Below are 27232 nucleotides of genomic sequence, written 5' to 3'. Positions count from 1 at the left end.
ATGGCTATTATTCCCCACAAACTTTGCTTTTGTGACCAGGACAGTGATATTTTGAAATTTACCTATTTTCTAGAACTTTCCAGTAATATAAATAGTAGTATAAATACAGGGGCCTTAAGCCCACCAGTTCAGTTTAGTTCCAGCTGCCTAAGTGGATACATATCTGCATTTTTCGGAGATGGCATCAAGGTCATAGGAGACTTCAAAATGGTGGCATTCCTGATGGGTCTCCAAGGCGGTTTTACCAAGTTTCCCTGCTATCTTTGCCTTTGGGACAGCAGGGACACCAAGGCGCACTACCACAGGCGGGACTGGCCACAGCGGACAGAGTTCTCTGTGGGGAGGAACAACGTCAAGTGGGAGCCACTGGTGGACCCCCGGAAGGTGCTGATGCCACCACTGCACATCAAATTGGGCCTTATGAAACAATTTGTCAGAGCTCTAGATAAGGAGTCGGCAGCCTTCAAGTACCTTCAAGACTTCTTCCCTAAGCTGTCTGAGGCAAAGGTCAAAGCTGGTGTCTTCGTAGGACCACAGATAAAGAAGATCCTGGAGTGCAATGAATTCCCCAAGAAGCTCACTAGTAAGGAGAAAGCGGCTTGGAACAGCTTTGTCGCAGTGGTTCGGGGCTTCCTGGGCAATCACAAGGCCGAAAACTATGTGGAGCTGGTTGAGACTCTGGTGAAGAACTATGGCACAAAGTCCATATCCTTGATGCTCGTCTTGATAAATTCAAGGAGAACATGGGAGCATACTCGGAGGAGCAAGGCGAGCGCTTCCACCAGGATATACTGGACTTTGAAAGCCGCTACCAAGGACAGTATAACGAGAACATGATGGGAGACTACATTTGGGGGCTGATTCGTGAAAGTGATTTACAGTATAATCGTAAATCTCGAAAAACTACTCACTTCTAAATCTTTTGTAGTCATTTTTGTATTACTTTAGTATAAATACATGTTAATTTGGATTCATATGTTGTTTTTTTCTGACTTTATGTGAACGAAAAGACACAAATTCGCCTGTTTTCTCATTGGAAATAGGTAAATTTCAAAATATCACTGTCCTGGTCACAAAAGCAAAGTTTGTGGGGAATAATAGCCATTTTCTGTACTTTTGAGGCATAAGCAATTAGGAAATAATACTTACTACCCAGGAACAAAAATTGTGTTACATAGTGTAATCATACAAGCAGAAACAACAATGAAGAATCATAGAGGACACAAATAGACAGACCTTGAATTATATTGTGTTTGGTTCCTGTTTTGAAAAATTACAGAATGTAAATTATGAAATGTGCCCCCCACCCCTCTCCCCTCCCCCTCCTTTAGTTTACTTAATATTCTACCTGGATACTCCCAATGAGTGAGGCAGTAGTGGTTTGGTTGGGTTTAAAATCGAGACCCTTAGTGCTTGAAGACCAAACTGCCTTACTCTGCAGTAACAGGATATAGTGGAAGGCTCCGAGTAGATGATAAGAAAAAATAAGATAAAAGACGAAACGGGACATGAAAGGAATCCCTTTGCTCCAGAGTTTCAGACCTCTTTAGGAGCGGCAGGTTTGACTATGCACAGGAGTGATGGGAGACGGGGGGCTGGTGTTTAACCAAGACTGATTTTCACATGGGTGCTGGTGGGATGCAGAGAAGAAAGGTTTGGGGTTCACTCTCGACTCCCGAAAAGCTGCAACAGGAAAAAGAAGATGTAGACGATGTCCATGTAAAGACAGAGAGCTCCAAACACATGCTCCTCCGGGCTCAGGGAGTAGCGGCGGTTCCCCATCAGCAGCTGAACATCGAAGGCAAGGAACTGCAGGCACAAGACAAGCAGCCTTCAGGCACATACAACTACAGTGCAATGATTATTACAATTATTATTCTTAGTATACAATTATGTATATGAGTGCGCATCGAGATGTAACATACAGTAACATTATTGGCACTTTTTAGAAAAGGACTGCATTATCGATCATTTTTTCAATCAAGTTCTCTCCTGAAAACACAAAAAAAATGTTTTTCTATCACACCTTTGTCAAATCTTACTCATTTTTAAGTATATTCTTATTATCACCTTATATTATTCTTTACTACTGTTTTGGCACTCATGGATATTTGGCTTTTACCTTTGGGACAGTCTGAGCAAGCCTGAGCGCAGAGGAATTTCTGTAATTAGGCCAGTATAAAACTGTCCTCAAAGGGTGCTTCTTGGGAAATGACCAATTACCCCGGGGTTTCCACAACATTGAAAATTAAATATAAGAGCATAAGAAGTTGACATCTCAAATGGTTTCAGATGAGATATTAGAACAACAATGAAATAATGTGCCCTCAAATTTAAGACGCAGCCCAAATTTACCACCCTCAATTTGATGATTTGAGATCGTGCAGTAACATTTTGTTTCGTCTTTTCTCAGCAGCAAGTCACGTTGCTGCTTGTGCATTCGGGCAGGCGCCTTTGTTGTCTTTTCTCGGCAGTCAGTCAAGTTGCTGATTGTGTACTAAGGTAGTCACGTCTTTTGTTGGTGATTTTAATACACACATCATTATACTGTACTCGACTTTAAGCGCCTCTTAAATTTGAAGGAATACAGTAAACTCTACTCACTGGTTCACTTAATGATTTGCATAGAGGTACTGGTACATGCCATTTAAATTACTTACTGTATCAGCTTGTATAACTGTAAATACACTGCTATATACATTACAGCCTGTCAAGCGGAGATTATAGCTGATAGAGATACGATTTTTGTAAGGCAGGTGATTCATGTTCTTAGCTATAAACTGTTTTAAATAATCAGTTTCAGTAATTGTGATCATACCAGTGTAAAGACAAGTGCCCCAAGTCCTGCGTAGGTGGTCTGTAACCATGGAATCTGAAAACAGTAACAAACATACATGCAATTAAGACACTTAGACGGTAGGTTTACAGACGTTCACTATCCTGGGGCTGTACAAGCCAAAGAAAAACATTTCAGTCATTTGTGGTGTTCTCCATGAGGGATGGTGTCTATGGCCATGGTTACTTACATATCCGAAGGGGGCAGTGAACACCAGCAGTAGTCCAGTGAGCAGGAGCACCATCATCAGAGAGAACATCAGGCCGTGGCAGGAAGTGAAGTCAAACTGCAGCACAAAGGGGATGCAACATGCAAATGCACTGATAAAGACTTCTCGTACATTATAAAAAGCAAAAACATTTCATACATTACATTTTCTTTTTTTAAGATATCAGCTGGCTACAAAATTATTTTCAAACTAGTCAACACTCGTGCTGAATTTAGAAACGCTAAAAGAAACTTCATATCAATGACAAATATTTAAATTAGAAGTCTTCAGGTTCTGATATCTATAAGTTTCTTTAACTAATTCTAAAAATAGTAAGATACACCCTTTACATGATTTATTAAATTATAATTGCACCAGGAACTACTATTAAACATAACATTTCTTGTTTGAATTGTGTCATATGTTCTATGCCAGGGGTGACATCAGAAATGTACTGCATTTTTAAAAGGTTAATTCCTCATACAGGTCCATTCTATTTTTATTTGCATGGCCCCTGTGGCTGCAGCAGTGGTGGTAAATTGTGTATATTTATGCATAACGGCAATACTCTACAGTATTGGATGGATAGTCCCAGTGGACAATAAAGTTATATTGAATCTACAAAACACAGCCTTGTAACTCTGTGTAAATACTGGATTTATGCCCTCCTAGGGCAGCCAGGGTAGTACTGATTCAATGTCTGCAAGGTGTTTCAATTGATATGGAGATATGCGACGAAACTGCCTAATTTACATTCCAAATGAATCAATCATGTGTGGGACAGAAGTCTGTGCCACAAGCTGCAGGTGTTTCTAATTGCATTGGGGTGGGTGTATTTGCACATCTGCTTACCTTGGTTTGAAAGCAGAAAAGGGTGACAGCCAGGCACACCATGGCAGTAATTCCAATGCACAGCATCACCACTTTTGTGTTGTGGTAACTGTAAAATAGAAAGCCAGTTCACATCGCTACTAGTCTGACGATCTGCTTCATTGTTTCAGAACCCAACATATTAGCACTACAGTACAACACATCTAATTACTTACCTCGCAAGCATTCCTGCCATGTATGACATGGCCAGTGTCTGAATAAATAAAGCAGAGAGATACATTACAATTTAAGGCAGTGGTTTTCAAACTGTCTGCACCATAAACCCTGACACCACCGTTTCCTTTGGCAATGAAATAGAGCATCATCAGCTGATGCCACACTTCTTTGCTGATTGTAAACCCAAATGGGTCAAATGGCTGCAATAGAACTGTTTCTCTGATGACTTATGATAGTGTTATATTATACTGATGTATTATATTTAAGCTAGCTATAGATTGCTCCCTCACTGTTATGATTTACTGTATTACAGGATGTGGAACCAAGCAACACTGGTTAGTGCAGCAGTTGTGGAAGTATTTAATAGCCGGACTGTGCTTGTGAAACTTTCTGGCACATTACTGCTTCAGCTACTACCCCTTAACATTTGAAGTACTGAAGCATTTTGAGGCCGTACAATTATTAAATTTACTTACGAAAATACCCAGGAGAATAAGGTTGGTGGGATAGCGACGTCTGAAAAGACAATAAACAAGCTGATATTGGAAACCATCATTTCCATGGCAACGAACATCTCCATCACAGACGTGACGGCAACACTTTTTTCAGGTTCCTGTTCAATTCAAAATCCATTCGTCTGCCACCATTTCTACAACACTGTGTCCACTTCAAGGAAAGAAACATAAGCGAAAAGAGTGGCAATTTGATCACAATAAGCAGTTTATGATATAAGGTGACTATTACAGGGATCATGAATTATCTTTTGATTACAGTAAGCTGATAATTATGTTAACCACCAAAATAGGATATCAAACAGGTAAGAAAAAACAAAAATTCTATTAGAAAATTGTAGATTATATAACATATCCCTCTAAATGGAAACCAATCACAATATCTAACAGGTCAGAATGCACAGATGATATCTAGCCCAGCATTTAAAGCTGCTTCCAACTCTGCCACACCTTACCTGGCACTTGTACTGCACACCAACGCCAGGTATGATCCCATGAATGTGATGCTGAAATGAAAGGAAATGAATCAGCTTGGGGTTGTGAAGAGTAGATTGTGTAATATTACTAAAATAAACTTACGAGGCCGAACCAAGTTTTAATAAACAATGAATGGGAGTCCCTGCTTAGGATGTACTAAACATATTATACATTTTACATATTTTCTTTTCTTGACAGGTCACCAGATATTTTAGTGATCTAAACAGTGGCGGATCTAAATGCAGTAATACTAATAATAATAATAATAATAATAATAATAATAATAATAATAATAATAACTCTTTATCAGTCCTTCTGCTTATTTCCTGCAGGATTAACATTACTAAACACAATTAAAATATTTCTCTTTGTATTAGAATATTGGAATACATGTGTCATGGAGATGGCTGGTTTTTGAAAGGCTGTTTTAATTAGTTGATGACCTCCTACAGCAAAGAAACCAGTATGCAGCAGTTTATCTACAGCCTTGTATTTGAAATATTAAACATTACTAATAAAAGCTCAGTAAAAGGTGGATCTGTAATCGTGTTTAGCACTCCTTTAACCATTGTTTCTTGGTCAGTTTTTTTTTTTTTCAGAATCTGCTCTGGATACAGAGATCAAATACACTTTTTACTTACTAGGAGGCGAGGTACAGGATCCGGTTGTACTGCACAAACAGCCTGACCGGCTCACTGCAACATTAAAAAAGGACAAAAAACAGATACATACTGTTCAGTGTTAGTATTCAACACTGTATCTGCACTGGGGTGGGGGGAATTGTGAAGTAGTTTTATTACACATGTAATGAGAAATATTTAAATATTTTCTTGTTATGTACAGCATTGTTTTTTTTTATATTTTTTGCAGAGGGCATCAAAACGTTCCGTTTGTGAAAGACTATCTGTCACATCGTGATGTATTTCAGCAATGTGACTTCTGTGCACAAGCTGCCAGCCAGGCTAGATGGACAACTAGCAACCCTGAGTTATGTTCAAAAAAGAAAAAAAACACCTGCGTTGGTACCTGCTGTAGTAAATTGGCAAGCGTTTTGCCTGTTTTCTAGAGCTATGTTGCTATTAAATACTCGTACAGTAATCCGTTTTAAATACTGTTATACACAGCTGTAACAATTATTGTTTTGAGATTCAGCTTTTATTAGGGAGCTCCCCTAAATCCCTTGTTTAGAAAGATACAGGGTATTAATGCTTGTAACAGAGTAGCCGTTTGCCGTGTGGGTGTGTGCATACTCTGCTGAGTGACTGGCAGGAGATCGAGATGGAGGTTGAAGTTGATATGCCCCGCAGGCAAACAGGATTTATTTATATATCAACACACTGAACAGCTCAGGTGACACTACCAGCAATGGAAGCATACGGAGCACATACAAAACACTGTACGAAAACTTTGGTAGGACCTACAATCTCTGAACTAATCTTCTCTGTTCAATAATAAACTAACGTTGCTGAAGAGCTTGATCATGGCGGATAAACGGTTAGGGAGGATATGTGACGGGCGGATACACGACGGGTTACTGTACTTTATACTGTATCATATTTGATTTATTACAGTATTCCATTTAATCAAACCAACAGCAGATCTAAATAAACTGAACAGACCCCACTCTTTGTACTGTACAAAGTTGATTGACCTTATTCCAACCCAGGTGTAAACTCCCACAGTAATATTTAGAATGTAACCTAATCACCCAATGCATAATGCACACCTCTGGTACAGTACAGTTAAGGTTCTTCAAATTCATAAAAATCAAGTATTTGCATTTGTTTTGCACGCAGGTTCTTCACAATAGGAAAGCGATGGATTTGGATGGAAAACATATTTCTACTTTCAAATTTAACCCTTGCATATTTTTGTTATGTTATTCGGCAATTATATATGTATAGCAGATGTAGAGAATATATATAAAAAAAACCCTTCAGTATTACAAATAAAATACAGTTTTAATTTCCTTCAGTGTTCCTCCTAATTGGCACAATCTTCCAATAAGGGCCCAGGGGGCTCCTTATGTGTCTTTCTGATCTGTTCATCCGTAACACTCGACAAGCTCAGTTTAGAAACACGAGAAGAAACTTAATAAATTCAACGTGTTATACATAAATCGACATCCAGCTGGCCCATTTATCGCCTTAAATGTCTCTGCCACCCTGATCAGAAACAAAAAGTAAATGTAATATTATTGCATGAAACAGCAAAACCTCTGCAGTTACCTGAGTATACTGTGCACCTCATATATCACACACATTGAGTATTATAGTCTGAAAATGACAATACACAAGAAGAGCGGGAAAAGAGAAAAGCACGCACCAGAATGTAAACAGAGCCACAATTCCAAAAGTCACCATCAGCTGGATCATCAAGATGGTGAAAACCTGAGGAAATAATAACGCTAACATCAAACGGTTTGTGGCTCCCTTTGATTCTCTAGTGTTGTTTCAGTTTAGACCGTTACTTACCATTCTTACTCACTGTTCCAGAACAAAGTTGCAATTTTCACTGTGTCTCAAAGGCAGAAATTACAGTTACACACCCCTAGTGATAATTTCTACCCAATTCACTCAAGAAATTCAGCTTTTAGGAGACTTTATAAAAACAGAACCAGTGGTTGAAAAAGGTTAATAATTAGTAAGCATGGTAAGTAATGGTTTAATCAGAAACAACAACAGAAGATAGAGAGCAGGCTTAACAGGATGTGAAACAGGTACTAAATTAAAAGGAAAATGCAGATTTTATAAAGCATTCCCTTCAGTTGAATTAAAAACATTTTAGTTCCACTGACAACCAGGCAGGAATGAGATACAAGGAGCCAGTCAGTGACTGAGCTGAGGTTTGAAGCAAGGTTTGAATAGGGCCTTGCTTAGGCTACTTGAAAAAAAAGGGAAAATGATCACTTTACTCAAAACCTGACTGGATGAGACAAGCTCTGAGGCTAATAATATAGGATATGCTAAGCTTATGAAGCATTCCCTTTAAAGGGCAGGTGGTTTGATACTGGAAAACTCAGATTTATTCCACAGTAGAAGGAATGAAGAAAAATTACAGTGTAACTACCGAAGTCAATTCCAGTGGCTGGGGACCCACAGGGTCCGGGTTTGGGCTTTACCTTCCTGTGGGGATTTTGGAGGAAAACTGTCAGGGGATAGTTTGATTCAGTGCGCTTCAGCAACCCGACCCGTGAAGAGCCATTTCTACTGTGCGTTCTGTGCAGCCGACCCTGAACCAAGCCATGAAACTACAGCCCGGCAAGATACCAGTCTGACCCCGGGCCAACCACGGTCATCACATTACATATAATCAACCAGGGCTTGGAATGAGAATGTTTTTGCATTGACTGTTTTCATTATTTATTACTTTTGTATTGTGTGCTGTTTTACTGGTATTGAACTAGAAGGAATAATAAATATAAAGGCTACATTCATGAAAATAGCTGTGGGACATTCCTTTTTGCATTTCTTTTGTGTGTAGTTTTGCACAATAAGTTTATGAACTGATATTATTTTTTGATTTTCTAGGTTTTTTTTTATATTATGTATTATTTAAGATCTGTGTGTGATTTGAAATGCATTTGAGAGTGATTTGTATTTTGTTTGATTTGTTTTAGGGAGACGGCAAACTCCCATCACCCTTTTTCTCTCACTTGAGTTTTGAATTATGTACAACACCGGAAGTGTATTTTTCATGAGCAAGATTTGTGAACTGTGACTTAACAACTACGCTCACTTTCTGATTAAATAAACTGAGAATTATTTTACATTATCGTCTTGGCCTTTGTTTCTACGCACCGTGTACCAGCATTCTACACATGGCCATTGCACACCAACGTGGCAGGAGCGTTAGTTTACTGAGTTTACTAATCAGACAGGTTTTCAATAGCTTCTTCCTCATCTGCTGCTCCACCTGAATTCGATTAATCATGCATTCCTTCCATCTTCTGGTGACTTTTGAAGTGGCCACCTTGAAATACATCATAACTTAGGTCTACGCCAGTGTTGCGCAAAGTTTTTAAATGCTGCCCCCCTTTTTTAGCATACATTTTGTCGCGCGCCCCCCCCCCCCCCCCCCCCCATTTTAAAACATTAGACCATAATAACAGGTTAACAGGTTTTTTTCCCCCAATTTCATGTAAATTGCGTATTTTTCCTTAACCACAAAAAAGTCCAGATTTAGCTAAATACATAAGTGTATCACAAATTCAACATTTAAAATCATTCTAGAAATCCTTGGGGTTTTTTTTTTTGTTTTTTTTACACTTCGAGTGAACATTTTGACATGTTAAACCTTCTAACAAATAAATCAGAGAATTTAAATATTTTGTTTACACTTGGCAAGTCAACATTTAGCTAACATTTCTAACAAATAAATCTGTGAAAAAATACATTTAAATTAACTCTTTTTTTGTTTGTTTTGTTTAAACTTGGCGATTCAACAGTTACCTGACAGATACATCTGAAAAACATTATCGTTCCGCAATTAAATCTTACGTTTTCACAAAATACAGTATGCACATCGGGAGCGAAGCGAACGACACGAATACAGCACGAGTACAAAAAAAAATGTAGCTAGTCATGAAAAGAAAAGACTGACTCCTTTTTTGGAGATTAAATAAAATAAATAACATAGAAGAGCATGGGAACACCACACACTAAAAAAAGGAAACAGGTTTAGGGAATACCACCGGCTTGTAAAAGAGCTAATGTGATTATTATTATTGGTCAACATTATTAAAACAAAGAAGCATCATTTTACAGAAAATACAAAACCAGTGTGTGGCGCTCCCCGTCACTTTAACTAAAATCAAGGTGAAATAAAGAGAGATAGACATACCATCAATTTCCAATTGTTCTGCTATTTTTTGACATGTGGCGTCGTCCTTTTTATTGTCTTTAACCACAGACACTGGCATCATAAAGAACATTATATTCTTCGACTTTAATAATTAAATTCTCATTGATGTCAATGTTTTTTTTATTTCTGTGGTAATGTCTGCATGAGCAAGACACTGACAGTCTGACAGCGACTACCTTTGACCTTATTTCTGATTGGCCCATTGAGACGCATACAGCGCGTAGCAAAATACAAATAAAACAAATGCATTTCTTTATTTGCTAGCTTCCATGCCACTTGCTTCGCTTGCGTTGTGCATTACTCCATTTAAATCAATAGTTTTAATTATTCTTGCTCGCGTCCGGTGTGCTCTTTTAATATGCAAGCCCATGCCCATTGACGCGTTTGAGTTGACATTGTATGTTGCAGAGCTGCGCTTACACTCCGACTTTTAAGAATGTGTTTGTTAACATTTATGTATTTAGCTTTTTTTATTTACAGAACTGCCCCTTTAGTCACAGTCACGCCCCCTCTTAGTGACTCTCCACGACACCCCCCAGTTTGCGCACCACTGGCCTACGCATTATCGTCAGCAAGTCAACAATGCCCCACCCCTGGCTCTGCAGTGGAAATGTACCCAACCCAAACCTACCCATCCTTGGGCGGCCTCACACAGCCTACGTACAGGTCGGGTACAACAATGGAAAAGTAGCAAGAGGAAGCCTCCCACACAGGGTTCTGCAGTGGTGAGGTGACACTCAAAGTGAGCATTTCAAAGTGGGTGCAAAATGTATCACATTATTACATGAAAAGAAGAACAGATCTCTACAGATATGTAATATTTATGATAGCTCACCTTCCGGATGAACATGCGCTGGATGGTTTTATCCTCCCACCCGTCTCCGCTGAGTCCATCGCAGCTCCCATTGGTGCCTGGGTCAGAGAAAGGTGAGGACATGTCAGAGGCATAGGGATTTGTGTAGCCGGGACCTACAAAAAAAAACAAAAAACAGAGCAAAATCTAAACACACACAACTGGGGCGAGACCTGGAGAAGAGGCTGTGGGGTTTATGAAGGGTGAATGACTCCTATCTCTATTTAAAAGCTAACCCCCAACTCTGGAGGACTGTAAAGTATAACATATTGTGTTTTAGTACCAATGTAGTTAATATTTGAAGATATTGTGCGACTTGATCCCCTACTTAATAAGATACCCTGAGCTGATTGGCTAGCCGATTGACCAATTAGCTATTCAAATATAAAATGCTGCAATCAGACTTTGTTTAGGAGAGGAATGGATCTTACTCAGTTGCTAAACCAAGTTTTGCTTAAACGTGAAATCCAGTATAGACTTTTTTTTTACTGCAAGGATTTGGGCAACATCACATGTTTTTTTTTGTGCCTTTTCTTTTAATAAAAGTGTTCTGTCCTGCTTACAAGCATTTTTTTGTGTGTCAATAAATGTCGTGCAAATTTTTAGCCCTGCACCCACGCCTAAGGCATCTGCAGGCTCTACATCAAGGGCAAGCACGCACACCAGGGTTACCACAAATCTTAAAATAACTACAAACAAAAGCTTGGGGTCAAAAGTCAGTGACCCAGCCATCTGTCCCACAAAGCATCAGCCTACAGCATCCAGCATCCCCTCATAATGCCATGTTATAGGGTAATTAAATAAAATATAGGAGCCTTTGCTCAATAAAATTAAAAGTCTAATTTGTAACTGCAATGATTACGAATACAGGGCTCGAAGGTGCACCCAATTTAGTTGCCTATTGAACAAAAAAAGCTGTTGTTGCGAGCATCTTGTTTTAGGAGCACATATGCGACATGGCATATTTTAACACGCCTCGGATATAACACTCCGACTGCAAGTCCCCCAATTCCCTAAACTAGTGATTCATGCAACATTTCTACAGTAAATACAGTACCGGTGTTGTTCAAACTGTAAACAACTTCTCAGTCTAACTTTCGTTTCTGTCTCTCCCTTTTGATATAGTATCTGAACTGAAGAAAAGCTGCACTGGCACTTTATAACACAGACATGTTATTCAGCATTTGTTTTACAACTAAATAAATATTAGGCCTATTACGTGGTTATCTTTCCTAATGTATTTACTTTTTTTCTGCGATACAGTAGTGTTGATTACATGGTGCTTTATGCATGGTTAATTCACAGAAAGTTACATTTTTGCTTCACTATATGTGCATTATAGAGAGGGAGTTATTTTATTTTGTATTTTAGTCAGATCTGTGTTATGTGTCCCGCGGCGCCCCCCCACCCCCTCCCCCGTTTATAACGCTCTTCGGTTATAACGCTCATACTGCGTCCCTCCCAAGACCAGGGGAGCACTGCATCTCTGTTTTGAACCTCTGTACTACCTATGGCTGTGTTTTACTTTTCTAAAACTTTAATTAAAACAATTATAAAATAAAGGGAAAAAATGAATCCAGTGTAGCTATGGAGCAAACAGAATGTTCAATGTACTACTAGATGTGACATTAGAAGCTTTTCCAACTTGAAGTTTCCAAGTTACATACAGACGTGCTCAAATTTGTTGGTACCCTTACAGCTCATTGAAATAATGCTTCATTCCTCCTGAAAAGTGATGAAATTAAAAGCTAGTTTATCATGTATACTTGCATGCCTTTGGTATGTCATAGAATAAAGCAAAGAAGCTGTGAAAAGAGATGAATTATTGCTTATTCTACAAAGATATTCTAAAATGGCCTGGACACATTTGTTGGTACCCCTAAGAAAAGATAATAAATTATTGGATTATAGTGATATTTCAAACTAATTAGTTTCTTTAATTAGTATCACACATGCCTCCAATCTTGTAATCAGTCATTCAGCCTATTTAAATGGAGAAAAGTAGTCACTGTGCTGTTTGGTATCATTGTGTGCACCACACTGAACATGGACCAGAGAAAGCAAAGGAGAGAGTTGTCTGAGGAGATCAGGAAGAAAATAATAGACAAGCATGGTAAAGGTAAAGGCTACAAGACCATCTCCAAGCAGCTTGATGTTCCTGTGACAACAGTTGCAAATATTATTAAGAAGTTTAAGGTCCATGGAACTGTAGCCAACCTCCCTGGGCGCGGCCGCAAGAGGAAAATCGACCCCAGATTGAACAGAAGGATAGTGCGAATGGTAGAAAAAGAACCAAGGATAACTGCCAAAGAGATACAAGCTGAATTCCAAGGTGAAGGTACGTAAGTTTCTGATCGCACCATCCGTCGCTTTTTGAGCGAAAGTGGGCTCCATGGAAGAAGACCCAGGAGGACTCCACTTTTGACAGAAAAACATAAAAAAGCTAGACTGGAATTTGCTAAAATGCATATTGACAAGCCACAATCCTTCTGGGAGAATGTCCTTTGGACAGATGAGTCAAAACTGGAGCTTTTTGGCAAGTCACATCAGCTCTATGTTCACAGACGAAAAAATAAAGCTTTCAAAGAAAAGAACACCATACCTACAGTGAAACATGGAGGAGGCTCGGTTATGTTTTGGGGCTGCTTTGCTGCGCCTGGCACAGGGTGCCTTGAATCTGTGCAGGGCACAATGAAATCTCAAGACTATCAAGGCATTCTGGAGCGAAACGTACTGCCCAGTGTCAGAAAGCTCTGTCTCAGTCGCAGGTCATGGGTCCTCCAACAGGATAATGACCCAAAACACACAGCTAAAAGCACCCAAGAATGGATAAGAACAAAACATTGGACTATTCTGAAGTGGCCTTCTATGAGTCCTGATCTGAATCCTATCGAACATCTATGGAAAGAGCTGAAACTTGCAGTCTGGAGAAGGCACCCATCAAACCTGAGACAGCTGGAGCAGTTTGCGCAGGAAGAGTGGGCCAAACTACCTGTTAACAGGTGCAGAAGTCTCATTGAGAGCTACAGAAAACATTTGATTGCAGTGATTGCCTCTAAAAGTTGTGCAACAAAATATTAGGTTAGCGGTCCCATCATTTTTGTCCATGCCATTTTCATTTGTTTTCTTATTTACAATATTATGTTGAATAAAAAATCAAAAGCAAAGTCTGATTTCTATTAAATATGGAATAAACAATGGTGGATGCCAATTACTTTTGTCAGTTTCAAGTTATTTCAGAGAAAATTGTGCATTCTTCATTTTTTGTGGAGGGGTACCAACAAATTTGAGCACGTCTGTATGTTACATAGTTTTAACAGAGGCAAACACGTGAGATTGTAGGGGTGTGTTTTCCTTGGCTGAAGTGTGCCGTTGGACAACTGACTTGGGTGTTATTGCGGCAACTCCTAAACTGAACCAAAATAGCATAGTACAATATTTTCAGAATGAACTACCCTGGAGCAAGATTAAAAAGGTGTGGCTTACCATTATGTTTTAAGAAGTTTTTTCATACAGTATTTCTGAAGGTATTTACTAAAGCCCATGTTTAAAGCTATTTCAAGTAGACAAGGGTTTTGGCTGGTGTCTTCATCAGTACATTTTACCTGCTGCCACATTATTTATTTCTTAGCAGACACATTTGCAAAGAGAAGCAGAGCCCTTGCATGCTCTCCAAATGCTGCTGGGTTGTCACTATAGATATGGAAGTAATGTTTCTGTTTTCTGACATTTACATGCCAGTGAAACATTATTTAAAACACATAACCTCACAGGGAGAAATTCACAGAGCTATTCACAGTACAGCAATATTTCACAGCACTACTTTTTTTGAAGAGATATTGAATTCAAGGTCTCTTAGGTATTGCTTGGTTGTTTATTTCCAGTTGTTTATAACATTAACATAACAGGTGTTTTTCTTCTTTTAAGAAAATGTTGTGTATTATCTCTGCAGTAGTATACTGTATTCACTGAATACACTGTAGCTCCATGTGACAGAAAGACAGTGATTCTTGGTGGTAAATCTCCCTCCTGACCTGTGAGGGCGCCAAGTAGCAAGGACTGAATACCGTGGACATGGCCTGACAATTCATTCCACGGTGTGGAAGGGTGGTGGGCAAATCACTGACACACACGGGAGACAGAAGGTTTTATTTGTAATGCCTCTCAGGCACACTGATTTATTTTTACCCGCAGAGGGTGCTGTTGTCCGTGGCCTGAATACTGGCAACAGTAAACAGAATCACTGGTTTACCAATACTGGTATACAGTCCAGTGCACATACAAGTGCTCAAAAATAATAATGAAAACAAAAGGCGAAAGAAAAAGGGAAAATAAAATACAGTAATAACACTACAAAACAAAAGTGCTGCTTACGCACTGCCACTAAGCCAGTCAGAACGAGGCTCCGACCTACGCTCAGTTACCCTATACACTGGGATGGACGGAGTTCCCCGTAAAACTACACACATCCCCTCGGGTATGTAATTATTTGTTTTACTTTTTAGTTTCTTTTAAGGCAGGCTGTCTCACTCAGCTGTGCTTGCCTGTTCTTTGTTTACACTGACGTCATCCGCCAGCGTCACCAGGTATCCTCTCTCCAGCCCCCCGAATGCACAACCAAGTGCAGTTCTTATGGGCCGAGCAATCCCCCAAGGCCCGCCTCTCAGAGAGAGGGAAAGCCAACACACCCTCTTCCCCACCTCTCTTTGTCATCACCATGACTGACAGGCAGATCTTACAAAGCTGCTGCCCTCTTCCTGCAGAACCACGCATACGCCAGATAGTCAGCACAGACCTCCTCTGTTACACACAGGTTAAAAGGAAGTCGTCATCTAGGAAGAGGATGGAGCTTCGATACACAAATGCATTGACCCGGAAGGGAAATGATGCGACAGCCACGGATTGGAGGAGTGGCTGCAATCGTTTACCAAGGGGTCATGTATGACGGTATATTAAGGGGACGGAGCTACGTGATTGGTTCCTTCGCTTTGGTTAAAAGTAAACAACCCAGAAGGACGGAAAACCCCTGTGACTGCTGTTCGTGAGTATTTATTTGTTTTTGGTTACTAATTCTTGTGGTTTATTTGTTAGTAGACACCTAAACAAGTTCCGGAGCTGTCGCTGAGGGCCAGCAAAAACCCAGAACAACACTGCACAAATTGTCACCAGAAAACTGTATCACCCACCCCAAGCAACGCAAACCCAGGACTAGTGACCGTGACTGTATATTGTGGGAGAGATACTTGTTATTATTATTTGGGACTGCAACCTGTGTTATTTTCCTTGTGCTTTACACATTGTTGTGTATTGCCAGGGACCTTTCTTTTGGTTACCAGACCTGGACTTGTGTAAATACAACCCAGCTTTTGCCTTGGAATAGAAGTCTCTGTCTGGCTCATTACGCACTGCATCACTCTTGCACCCATACACAGTAACCACTTTGCCACACTCCATTATATATTTCTGCTTCATTAAAATGTGACTGTCGAGTACTCACTGGGGCTGGGGTGGACGAAGGCCCAGCTGGGGTGAATGGGCACGGAGGGGGGTGGGATATGCGCCGGCTGGGCAGTATAGGGAGGGGCCCCGTACCCAAGTTCCTTGTCCCCGGCCGTGGCCTCTGCGTAGCTTGGGGGGGCAGCTGGTCGAGACATGATGGTGCCCTCGAGTCCTGGACAGGCGTGGGATGGAGGATGAAGCTGGAAAACAAGAGAGAGAGAGGACAGTGCAGGTTTCATTATGAATCAAGTACCTTGAAGAGTAAGTAGCAGGGTTCGGAAAAATATAGTTATACATCCACACGTGTTGCTACAACTGTTTAAATAACGTACCTGGTATTGTTCTATTGTTAACATCCTGACAACTTTAAAACTCTGTTTCAAAGCTCTTCTCAATATGGCCGCTCTAGGGCATTGGGGTTTGAGATGTGTTTTCTAAATCACTGCAGGAAGAGTGATTAAAAAAAAAAAAAAAACACATAACAAGTGCTCTGGCCTTTCTGTTCCGTACCACATCATGGATCGTTATTGCTGTGTTGCCTGTTTGACAGTATGGGCAATAAACCTTACACTATCAGTGCACTAGGGCAGCCATTTTACAGGTACATTACTTAAAGTGTTGTATCAACGCGTGAGGATATATAATGCTATCTTTTTCAGAAACCCCGCTACTTACTCTTTAAGCAGTAAAGTATATGTGCAATTTACTGTCAATGTGGCCTTAATGAGTTTGCTAATTACTTAATTATTGAGGGAGCACTTGTTTATAGAATATCACTGTATTCCCCCATTGGCAATTTGATTGTTTCTGGGTCAAACCATGTTACTGTCTGAAATCACGTCTGTAAAAAGGGGAAGCAGCAGATTGACTGTTGACAGGAAAGAAGCCAGTGAAGGGGACAATTTCACCCTACAGGTGAAATGACCAAGGAAGTACAAGACAGTCTACAAGTATGGCTTGAAAACAGGACATTTTTTAACTTAATGTAGATCCGGATATCACGTTTTAAAATGCATGGTTGTTGTGTTTCTTTCAAAACTGCACAAATGAGACCTATAAAATGAATGGGTGTTCATGGCAGAGAAAATGTAAGAAAATATTTTGGTACCTACAATTACTTTAAACAAGAGAACCCAAATTAGAGTGCATTACCGTCTGGTAGTTGACGGAATAGGGAAGACAAGTTAAGGTAATGTCTCATAAATCCTAGTTTTATTGCTATTAGAAACTGGTAAAAAGTGCATTTTGTTGTTGTGCTGTGTGGTCTACTGTGTGGTAGTGTCCAGCTATGAATCTTTCTGATTGGAGTATGAAAGTTTGAGGTTTCTAGTTATCATTATTGTTATAAATACAACACAATTCCCAGTTTATCATTTTAACTGCCTCTTTTATTTTTACTTTAATGTTACTATCCAAAAGTATATTATTATTATTATTTATTTCTTAGCAGACGCCCTTATCCTGGGCGACTTACAATCAAAAGCAAATACATTTCAAGTATCACAGTACAAGTAATAATACAATTAAGAGCAAGATAAATACAATGACTTTATGAAATGTACTATTTTATTGGAATTCAACACTGGTATTTTAACATTCACACTATTTTTGTCAGGCATTGACCAAGGAAATAAGCATTCTTTTCGTACTAATTACTGTATTGCTTCGAATTTAAGATACACTTTTTAAACCATGTTTTCTTCTCAAGAATAGCCTGTGTCTTAAATTCAAGTAAAGTATAGTGATTTGTGTATTAAAATCGATAACAAAAGATGTGACTCCGAGTACACAAATAGCAACGTGACTGACTGTCAAGAAAAGGCGAACAAAGAGTTCACTGCCCAAATACACACGCAGCAACATGCCTTACTGCCGAGAAATGACAAACCAAAGCGCTACTGCCCGATCTTAAATCAGCCATGACATACAGGCAGCCATTTTCAAAGAAGCGTCATTAGCTTCCTGAGGAATTCAAAGAGAAGACTTTACGATTTCAGAGATTCTAATAAACAGTACCAGCTTGGATAGATCGGAAATGCTGATCAGACCCCCGTATTTCTCGACATGCCGAGCAATACCACAGTTAACAAATTGGGAGAAAAAAGGTGGGAGTAATCATGACTGGAAATGAGAAGCAGCACATAACTGTAATGCTGTGTGATAGCAGACGGCTGCAAACTGCCTCCATATGCATAATTGAGGATGTATCTTTGTAAATGCATATGTATTTGATGTTTTATTCTTTCCTCAAATTGAGGGTGGGAAATTTGGGCTGTGTCTTAAATTCAAGGGCATCTTAAATTCAAAGGAATGCGGTAATAACTAACATTATAAACTGAAAACTTCTTCAAGTAAGCGGCAGGTGGATTCAATAACATCCTGGTGACTTTTTATTCAGTACAGTTGGTACACTAGAATAACCTGTAGATGTCCCTAAAGGTAAATCTATCCTCCCTGCTGTAAATGTCAGTTCAATTTGCACAGATCATCGAGTGGCTCAACATCTCATTTCTAATAAATTTACAGGCTAAACCTTGCGCTGGAGATAATAAAAATCCTAACTGCATTGAGGATTAGGGTGATCCAATACAATTCATTAAAAGATTCAGTCACACTCTTGAGTTTGTGAATCTTATTTCTCAGGACACCTATCGAGAAGTGGGTCTCTCTGACATGGAAAAGAAAGAGAACTACTTGTAAATGTAAAATTGTTCATAATTTTAAAGAATGCATGTACAACATGATTAAGGTTAAACTATGGCCATGTATCTTTAAATTTAGTTGCTTTTATTTTTTTCTTAAACAAGCATTTTTCTTTGTATGTATCTCTCATCTCTCAGGAACACCCAGAACATTTGGGGACTCGTCTTATACAGTATGTGTGACAACACTGAAGAGAGGGACGCTGTAAGTCTTTGTAAAGGTAATTCAGAGATGGTTTAAAGTCAAGTAGAAAGAGAGAGAAGGTCATTCCATATGAAATCAACCAAAAACCTTGACCTCCTTTGATTTGGATAAAAATGTCCATGCATGTTTGCCTTTGGGAGAAGTGGTTACAGTGTAAATTTTAGGCCTGTGTGACATCCCATCCATGAGATACAGCTCACCTGATTTGGACACCCATCCTATATTTACGTGGTCATAACTTCCTCCATATTTGACATAGAAAGCTGGTGTTAGTGTTGTTTTAAAGCTCTCAAATAGGACTACCTATTCATTATATCAAAATTGATGTGAAATACAAGAATACAAAGTTGTGTGAATCTGTGACCTTTGACCTCACCCAGGTCAAATCATGTAACCTTGGATTTTTGTAGCAACGATTTCTTAAGGTAAGAACTGTGTCTGGCACACAGCATCTCCACTTCTTTCAACCAGTTTCCAAAGCAAAAGTCCTTGTACGAGAGTTCCCCCAGTCGACAAAACAAAGGGAAGAATCAATCACGCTCAAAGGGGATGTCCTACCATTTGACGAAGTGAAAGGATATGTTACTGTTCAGTATAACAGTCACTGGTGGCATGGGCTGTTGGTGTCTGCTGATCAGAAGAAACGGGAGGCTGAAATTAACTTCCTGCACCCGAATGGAGCAGCATGTTTCCCACGCTGTCCAGATCAATTTATTATAGACATGGGGGATGTGTTGACATCAGTGGAGCAAACAGCTGCAACAGGAAGGACATACACCCCGAGAGACAAGGAGAAAGCCAAAGCATCAAAAGCCTTGACAGAGTGGCTACGAAGGAAAAGGGGAACCTAAGCATAGGCGAGTGGTAAATTGTGTTTTATAAAGACTATAAATTGAGAAATATAAGGACAGAGACCTGAAAATGAAATATCTACATTCCCAATACTTCTAACAATACGTTTTCTTTTCCAGTCTCAGCCTCCAGTCATCACTTAGGCTACGTACACACACAGGCTAAATGCAGTTGAGAGTTCACCTTTTGTTCTTAATACGGTTTGTGTACATACACAGTTCGGTTACAAAGGGCTGCGACAACCTCACTAGTTAATCCTTTTCAGAGCAAGTATCGAGTGTGGTTATTAATTCAGTTCAGTTAGTTAATGCGCACTAACTGTGTGTGTGTATTACAACCGCACTAACACAGCCGCAGTTGGTGCTCAGTGGATTTCTGTGCATCTAATGATGTCATTGTTTATCAGACATTTCTGTGTGATAAACATGGCTAAAAAAAATATATAGGTGCCTGATGAGCCAAGTTGATTTTGTAATATTGATGAATAGTAAATTCACAACAATGGTAGTGCATAGATATAATATACTTTTTATTTAATCAAAGCACAGTTGTATACCATTTTGTTGTAAGAAAAAAAAAATGTATTTTTGGCTTTGCAACTTTGCAATAAAATAATATGGGACAATTTGTGTCCCCAAACGCCACAGTGCGACCACTACTTGTTTTTCAACCGATACTGAACGTCTCATCTGTGTGTTTTTGGCACGCCATGAAAAGTCTCAGTAAATGACAGCGCCACATATACGACTCCTTAGACATGCGTACATTTTTAATCCAGTCATTTGGAAACCACTCAAGTCGTTCCCACCAGCCTTCTGGTCAGAAGATCGGCCAAATGTTTCAATCTACCGTCATGGTACTGCAGATCATCGCCACTGTATTTAGCTGTGCAGGAAAAGCAAAACGCGTCTCCGCTGGTTTTGCAGAAAAGAGCAGAGCTGTGCTCGACAAGCTCTCGATCGATTACGTACTGTACTTTCTTCCAAAAGCATAAACAAAAACACAGCCTCCATGTTGTCAGACAAAACCTCACGATCGGCATGTAATGATGGCCCGAGTTCAGTGGTTTGTTTAAACAGGGAGGCGCTCACTTCAGTAATGAAAGGTGTGTGTGTGTACAACAAACAACTGCAGCGTGTGCTGTTTGTAAATACGGTCGTCAAGCCAACTGCAGAGTGTGTGTGCCTAAAAATACCAAATATGCACTGACAGAAGTACCACTGGTGGGAACAAAATTAAAACATGCACAATTCAGTATTGATTTATATTTAATTCACCTGTATTAGTTTGTTTTAGCCAACTGTGTAAATAGGGCACATTGGTTCATTCATTAATATATTAATAGCTGTTACAGCTGCACCAGTTCACTGCAGCTTCAATTTAACAGGAGAGGAGAGGATACTCGATTGCAAATAAATATTTTTGTTTAATTGTATTAGTGTGAATCAGATTTCTGCTTTTCATTCCAATCAAGCGGTCACCCTGCAGCCTCGCAGCGAGCATCTTCTATAGGGTAAGCTACCTGACAAGGCTTCTATCTCAGTAGGGGGCACTGTAGTAGTGGAGCCTTCAACTTCCAGAGCTGTCAATAGAAGGATATTGGTGGGTCGTGTTGTCACACCTCTATGGGGAGATGGATGGGTACCACTGAAGTTTATTAACCCCTTAGATGAACCACTTATCCTAAGAAGAAACTCAAAGATTACAGAAGTCTATCCTTGCATTGCGCTTAAAGATTTTGACTTGAGACCAAGAGATGAGTGTGACTCCAGTGATGCTATTAACAATAATGCAAAGAATGTAGAGATCCAAATGAGCTACCAGTGTGTCCAATATAGTTCCATTGCTAGGGAGTTAGAGCTTATTGGATTAGATCGACACATGTGAGGTGACTGACCAATGGAAGGCTAAGCTTAGAGGTCTGGTGGTTAAATATGAAAATGTATTTTCCATGGAACAAACTTAACTGCGGTGAATACACTTAAAAGACGAGTGCCTGTTTCATCTGTCATATCGCAGGGTTTCACCAGCAGATTTCCCACAAGCCGAAACAGGTTCTAGATGAGATGGAAGAGAAGGGAATAATTAGAAAATCAAGTTGTGAATGGGCCTCTCCATTAGTGCTTGTCTGGAAGAAGTTCGGGGACCTTGTGCACTCATTTTTTGTAAACCAAACCCCCGCACTTCAAGACTTGCACCATATAATTTTGATTTGAAATATGTGCCAGGAATTAAGAATGTTATCCCAGATCACCTCATCAGAACTGTCTTTGTCAAGGGTAAGCTCACTGAGCGCTTGATCCAGGAACCATATCAGGCAGAGGCAGAGGCAATCCAAGGCACTGATGTCCATTTAACAGTGAACACTCAAGCTGTGGCTGCTGCTACAGGTGAAGAACAGGTAGCAGTGGTGGTTACTTCTGAAGAGGTAGCAGCTATTCTAGACACTCAAGTGCATTGCAACTCCTGTGTAAAAGAGCAGTTAATCAGTCTTGCTACAAATGGTCAGCGCTTGACCCTCCATAGTCAACAGACTATTCCAGCATTTTCCCACAAGGATCTTAGGGACAAACAACAAGCTGATGACATTGTTTCCAGGGTGATATATTACATTGAATGGAACCCGGCATCCCTATAGGAGATGTGAGAGAAGTCTATATAGAGTGTCCAAAGACATGATTTCAGGTCAGTGCAAAAGCTGCATCGTGAGCAAGTCACCTGAGCCATAAGCTAGAGATCCTTTTGGAATCCATACGGGACCTCTCCAATGGAATTAGTTTGTTCTGATTTTTGGACTGCATAGGACCACCAGAACAACAGTACAAAGAAGTTAGCTGACAGATGGGAATCATCCTTCTATGAAGTTATTTGGAGAAAGATGAACATCCCTGTGTTTCGAATCCGTAATATTGAGATGGCAGAGAAGACTGTTAATCGGAACTTCATCATGTTAGCAAACTTTTTGCCATTGGATGCCGACTGCGGTGAAGTTGTAGATTTTCTTTCAGGTGCAGGAACTTCAAGCATGGCAAGGAATCCTGAGTTAAATTCAAACCAGGAATTGGAGACTCAAGAGTCCAGGAGGTGATGAAGAAGCAGAAAAAGAAGAGCGCTCGCTTCTACTGTAAAAACTCTGCAGTTTACAGTAGAATCTTGGAATTGAGACCTCATGATGGTGATGTGGTCACTGACCAAGTCACTGCTGTGCTATCAGATCGTGGGATAACTAGAACCAGAGCTGGTCGTACAGTGAAAGCAGAACATAGACTTATATGCAACATGAACACGTTAACTGGTATTATCACCAATGTTGGACAGTTGTTCACCAAAAGCATATATTATAAAGTGCAAGTGGTGTAGTTTTGGAAAGAACTGGCATATTCAGAAAAAAAGTTGAAATGGTTGCTGGATTTACTGAAACATACCCTTTGTTACCCAATGAAAATAAAAGAGATCTTCGCAACAGAACCGCATCTTCCTTGTGTGTGATTAAAGTAGGCCTGGACTGGAGCTGGAGTTAACCAGGGATGGTTACAGTTACAGGACAACAGCAGAGTACTAAACCACACAGCATTATCTGTACCCTGTTCTAGCAGTACAGTTTACAGAACCTAGAGGTGCATACATCTGTCATGCAATAAACCAGTAAGTCCACAGGCTTCACTTAACACTTAATTCTGAATTTTCAGAGGTAAAGTCAAATAGTCAATGAAGGAACAAAGCATTGGTCTTGACTGGATAGAGAATCATGTAAAAAAAAAAAAATAAAATAAATGTTACAATGAGAACTTGCACTGAATGACCAAAAAACTGAGCAGTAAAATCAGAAAAATCCCCTGGTTTATATGTTCATGTGACGCATCATGTGTTGCAGAGCTGAGCTGTCCAACCTTATTTGTTAAAAGAGCCATACAGCTGATCAAGGAGTTCTTAAAGAACATAAAAAAATGCACTGGCTGCAATGACCAAAGTGTAAGTCTGGAATGGCAACATTTACAGAAAACCACTGCCAGAAATGCTGAAGATGGTGGTGGCATTCTGAAATAATTTATATCCATAGCTGCTCATATACACAGCCTTGCTTGTTCACATTGGAAACCCCGGCCCATACAGAAAGAAGCAAGCGACTTGAACTGACAGGGAATAATGATGGTGATTAACTTCATGAAACAGTCTACACGGGTGAATCACCTGTAGCCACTTTACGTGTCAATTGAACAATAACACCCGACAGGCTTGGTGGTATTGGGCAATACCGAACCGCCCAAGGGCATAATAAGGCCCGACGCCACGTGCAGAGGATATCAAGGATATGTCCAGGTGAAAATCTATTGAAAGTCAATGAACCCCCCTGCCTAGAGTACCAGCCAATGAGATGCCAGGAAATAAAAAGCCCATTTTCTAATCAAAATTAGAAAACGATTCAGTATCATCAGCAAATCAGCTTCCAGCTATAGCAGGCATTAATACACAGTATCACCTGCTGGAACGTCACTGTATCACCTGTGCAGGTACTGACTTTTTCTTTTTGACTTGTTGCATTTTTCAGTATAGTTCACATCTATTGGACAGTAAATACTAAACAAACACACAATTGGTCCAAATAAATTTTATTATCAACCAAAACCAGCCAATCAATACTTTGCATCAACGAAAACAAACAATCCTGTACCTGCAAGTGCTGAGTCAGCCAATCACAGCCTGTCAGCTCGACTGGAGCGTAGACACATCATCTTTCAACAACAACAAAGCCAGACATGGGGGGTTAATTGCAACAAACTAAAGGAGCGTACTAACTGGGGATGATCCCGTGGTCAGCAAGGAGGACGGTCCCCAGCTGCGTACTAAAAAAGTTCTCAATTACAACAAACCCAAAGTAACTGCTGATGACTCTAGAGCAGGTGTCTCCAACCCTGGTCCTGGAGAGCCCCAATCCAGCAAGTTTTAAAGGTGTCATCAATGGCTAAAGATCTGGAACACCTGTTAATATTGACTAATTAAGCCAATAAATGGTTCAATTAAGTAACTCAGACATTAGTTGAAATGAAATCCAGAAGCCCCAGTAGCTAACCAAGACCAGGGTTGGAGACCCCTGCTCTGGAGGATACTAAAACACGTTACTAAGTTACTCCAGCAATTTCTGTAGACTAAAGACTGGTATCGTATTAACTAGAACAAATATGAAAAATCCCAAAATGTATTGCCCACTTTTATGAAAATTAACTATTCCTAACCAAAAATTTTAAAATCATTATATAAAATGATTTGAAATCTTCTGGGGGAAAAAAAGAAAAAAAAAAAAACATGTGTAAAAACCAGTTTCATCCTTATTCAACGTATTTAACTAAATGTAGGCCTACTTTAGAAAAATTAAAATAATAATAATAAGTAATTCCAGTACAACTTTCCAGTGTCTCCACTTTCATCCTCTTCCACTGATTTTTTTTAATTTGCTGCTGTACCTGTCCACTTCTCAGAGAAAGCAGCATTAAATCTGCTTACAGTGTATTCCATGCAGTTGAGCGCTGCAGAATTGCGGTGGAATCCTGTCGGCCATCCTCCAAGGTTTCAATAAAATCTTGCATACACTCTATGAAATAAAGTTTTTGCTTCATTGTATAATTTTGCAAAGGCCTACTGACCATGATTGCCTTTGTACGGATGTACTGAGAAATTAAGCTGTTATAGGCTATACCTGAAATATGTAATTGGCATTTCTGATTCGATTTACACCTTTTATAGTCAATACACCTTTGGTCCTATAAACGAATGCATTTATTTGTGTGTGAAAGGAGCACACTGCAATAAAGAGCTTAATCCTGCGCTCCGTGCTAAAGCTGGGGATCAGTTGGTCCACAATTTTGTTCTGCATCTTTTTTCGTTGCAATTAGTACTAAGTTTGTACGGAGCTGAGGATGACCCTGAGACAGTACAGTATTAGCTAGTCCGCAGCTTAGTACACAGCTCCATACTAAATGTACAAGTTTGTTGCAATTGACCCGGACAGTTCAGTAATATTTCTCCATACTGACCGTCACTGTTCTGATAAACTATAAGCAGCCCCGGCAATAAATAAAAAAGTTATAACAAGTGGCAGTCAAGGGGTTAAACTGTAACTACTGTTTGTTAAAAAAAAAAAGTAAGGCATGTTCATTGGCATCTTAGTAAAAATATAATTGAGCTTTCTGTGTTTGTGTGACTGTAAAAATGAATATAAGTTTTTATAGCCCTTGATTAATAGATGGTCAAGGAACTGCTCCCATTTTTTTTTCTTCTTGCCAATAAATGTATATTTCGTAACTATTGCAGCAAATACTAGTAACAAACACTGTTTGGACACAACATGCCTCAATAAAGCTAAAGACAAGTGTGGTTGTGTGTGCCTTGGAGGCGGTGGTTGCATTTCATGTTGGTACTTTGTGTGTGTGTGTGTGTGTGTGTGTGTGTGTGTGTGTGTGTGTTACATCATTAAACCTCCTAGCAGGTTATATGAATTACAATTTTAATACTGTACCAATTGCATGCACAGTCGGTGCCTTTCTATAAAGACGACATCGCAGTACTGTGCTGAACCAATACTGTGTCTGATGAGCAGAATTGATTCCAGACTCACCTCTTTTGATTTGAGTTTTTCTTCCTCGCAAACATTTTTGTTGCACTGGAATTCTCGAGTGGTGATATGATGAGATGTAGTATTTAAGAACAATACGAAATAATCCCGTGTAATACGAGAGAAAGGAAGCCTTCCTGCGCCATTCCCTGGATCGTTTTCAATCGTTTCGGTATGTTTTTCGTTTTTTTTTTTTTTTTTAAGCAAATTACAATTACATGCCATAAAACATTTGTCAGTTGCATAACAACGCAATGAAAACATGATCTGCATTTCTTTAAGATAACGCTATACTGAAATGCAATATTGTAACGATGAATTACAATGTAGCTACAACGCAGCATCCTTGAGCTTTCAAGGTTTCAAACTAATAATTAATTTTAAAAAGGTTTAAAGATATAAATAAGTGATCATTTCAAACATGAAAAACAAGCGAATTATAAATATTGTATTTAAATGTAACGGTCTTACCTGCAATGTAAGGATGTGGTCAAAGCGCTAAGATGACAGCCGCAACACAATAAAACTAACCTCACGCTTCTGACGCACGACCTGTACTGACAGCATA

The 27232-nt window shown here is 39.6% G+C and overlaps 1 protein-coding gene across 3 annotated transcripts; it reads right to left on the bottom strand.

Annotated features, from left to right (window-relative positions):
• Positions 1 to 645: 645 nt before the first annotated feature.
• faim2a (Fas apoptotic inhibitory molecule 2a) lies at positions 646 to 27232 on the bottom strand. Of its 3 annotated transcripts, none has more exons than XM_059022999.1 (13): positions 27136 to 27212; positions 22022 to 22111; positions 16294 to 16495; positions 10779 to 10855; positions 7406 to 7470; positions 5722 to 5775; positions 5059 to 5109; positions 4568 to 4607; positions 4091 to 4128; positions 3897 to 3984; positions 3027 to 3122; positions 2819 to 2872; positions 646 to 1809 (listed from the first exon to the last, which is right to left on the bottom strand). In XM_059022999.1, the coding sequence occupies exons 2-13, from the start codon at positions 22064 to 22066 to the stop codon at positions 1663 to 1665; spliced, it is 957 nt and encodes a 318-aa protein (XP_058878982.1). In that variant the 5' UTR covers positions 22067 to 22111; positions 27136 to 27212; the 3' UTR covers positions 646 to 1662. The 3 variants fall into 3 exon arrangements, with proteins under 3 accessions (XP_058878982.1, XP_058878981.1, XP_034776128.2); XM_059022998.1 differs by having other exon boundaries at positions 10779 to 10912; positions 27136 to 27210; XM_034920237.2 differs by lacking the exon at positions 22022 to 22111 and having other exon boundaries at positions 10779 to 10912; positions 27136 to 27232.

The sequence above is a fragment of the Acipenser ruthenus genome, chromosome 4, assembly GCF_902713425.1.
Source record: "Acipenser ruthenus chromosome 4, fAciRut3.2 maternal haplotype, whole genome shotgun sequence".
Taxonomy (NCBI): Eukaryota; Metazoa; Chordata; class Actinopteri; order Acipenseriformes; family Acipenseridae; genus Acipenser; species Acipenser ruthenus.
The sequence above is the reverse complement of the archived record's forward strand: the minus strand, read 5'-3'. Positions and strand labels throughout refer to the sequence as shown.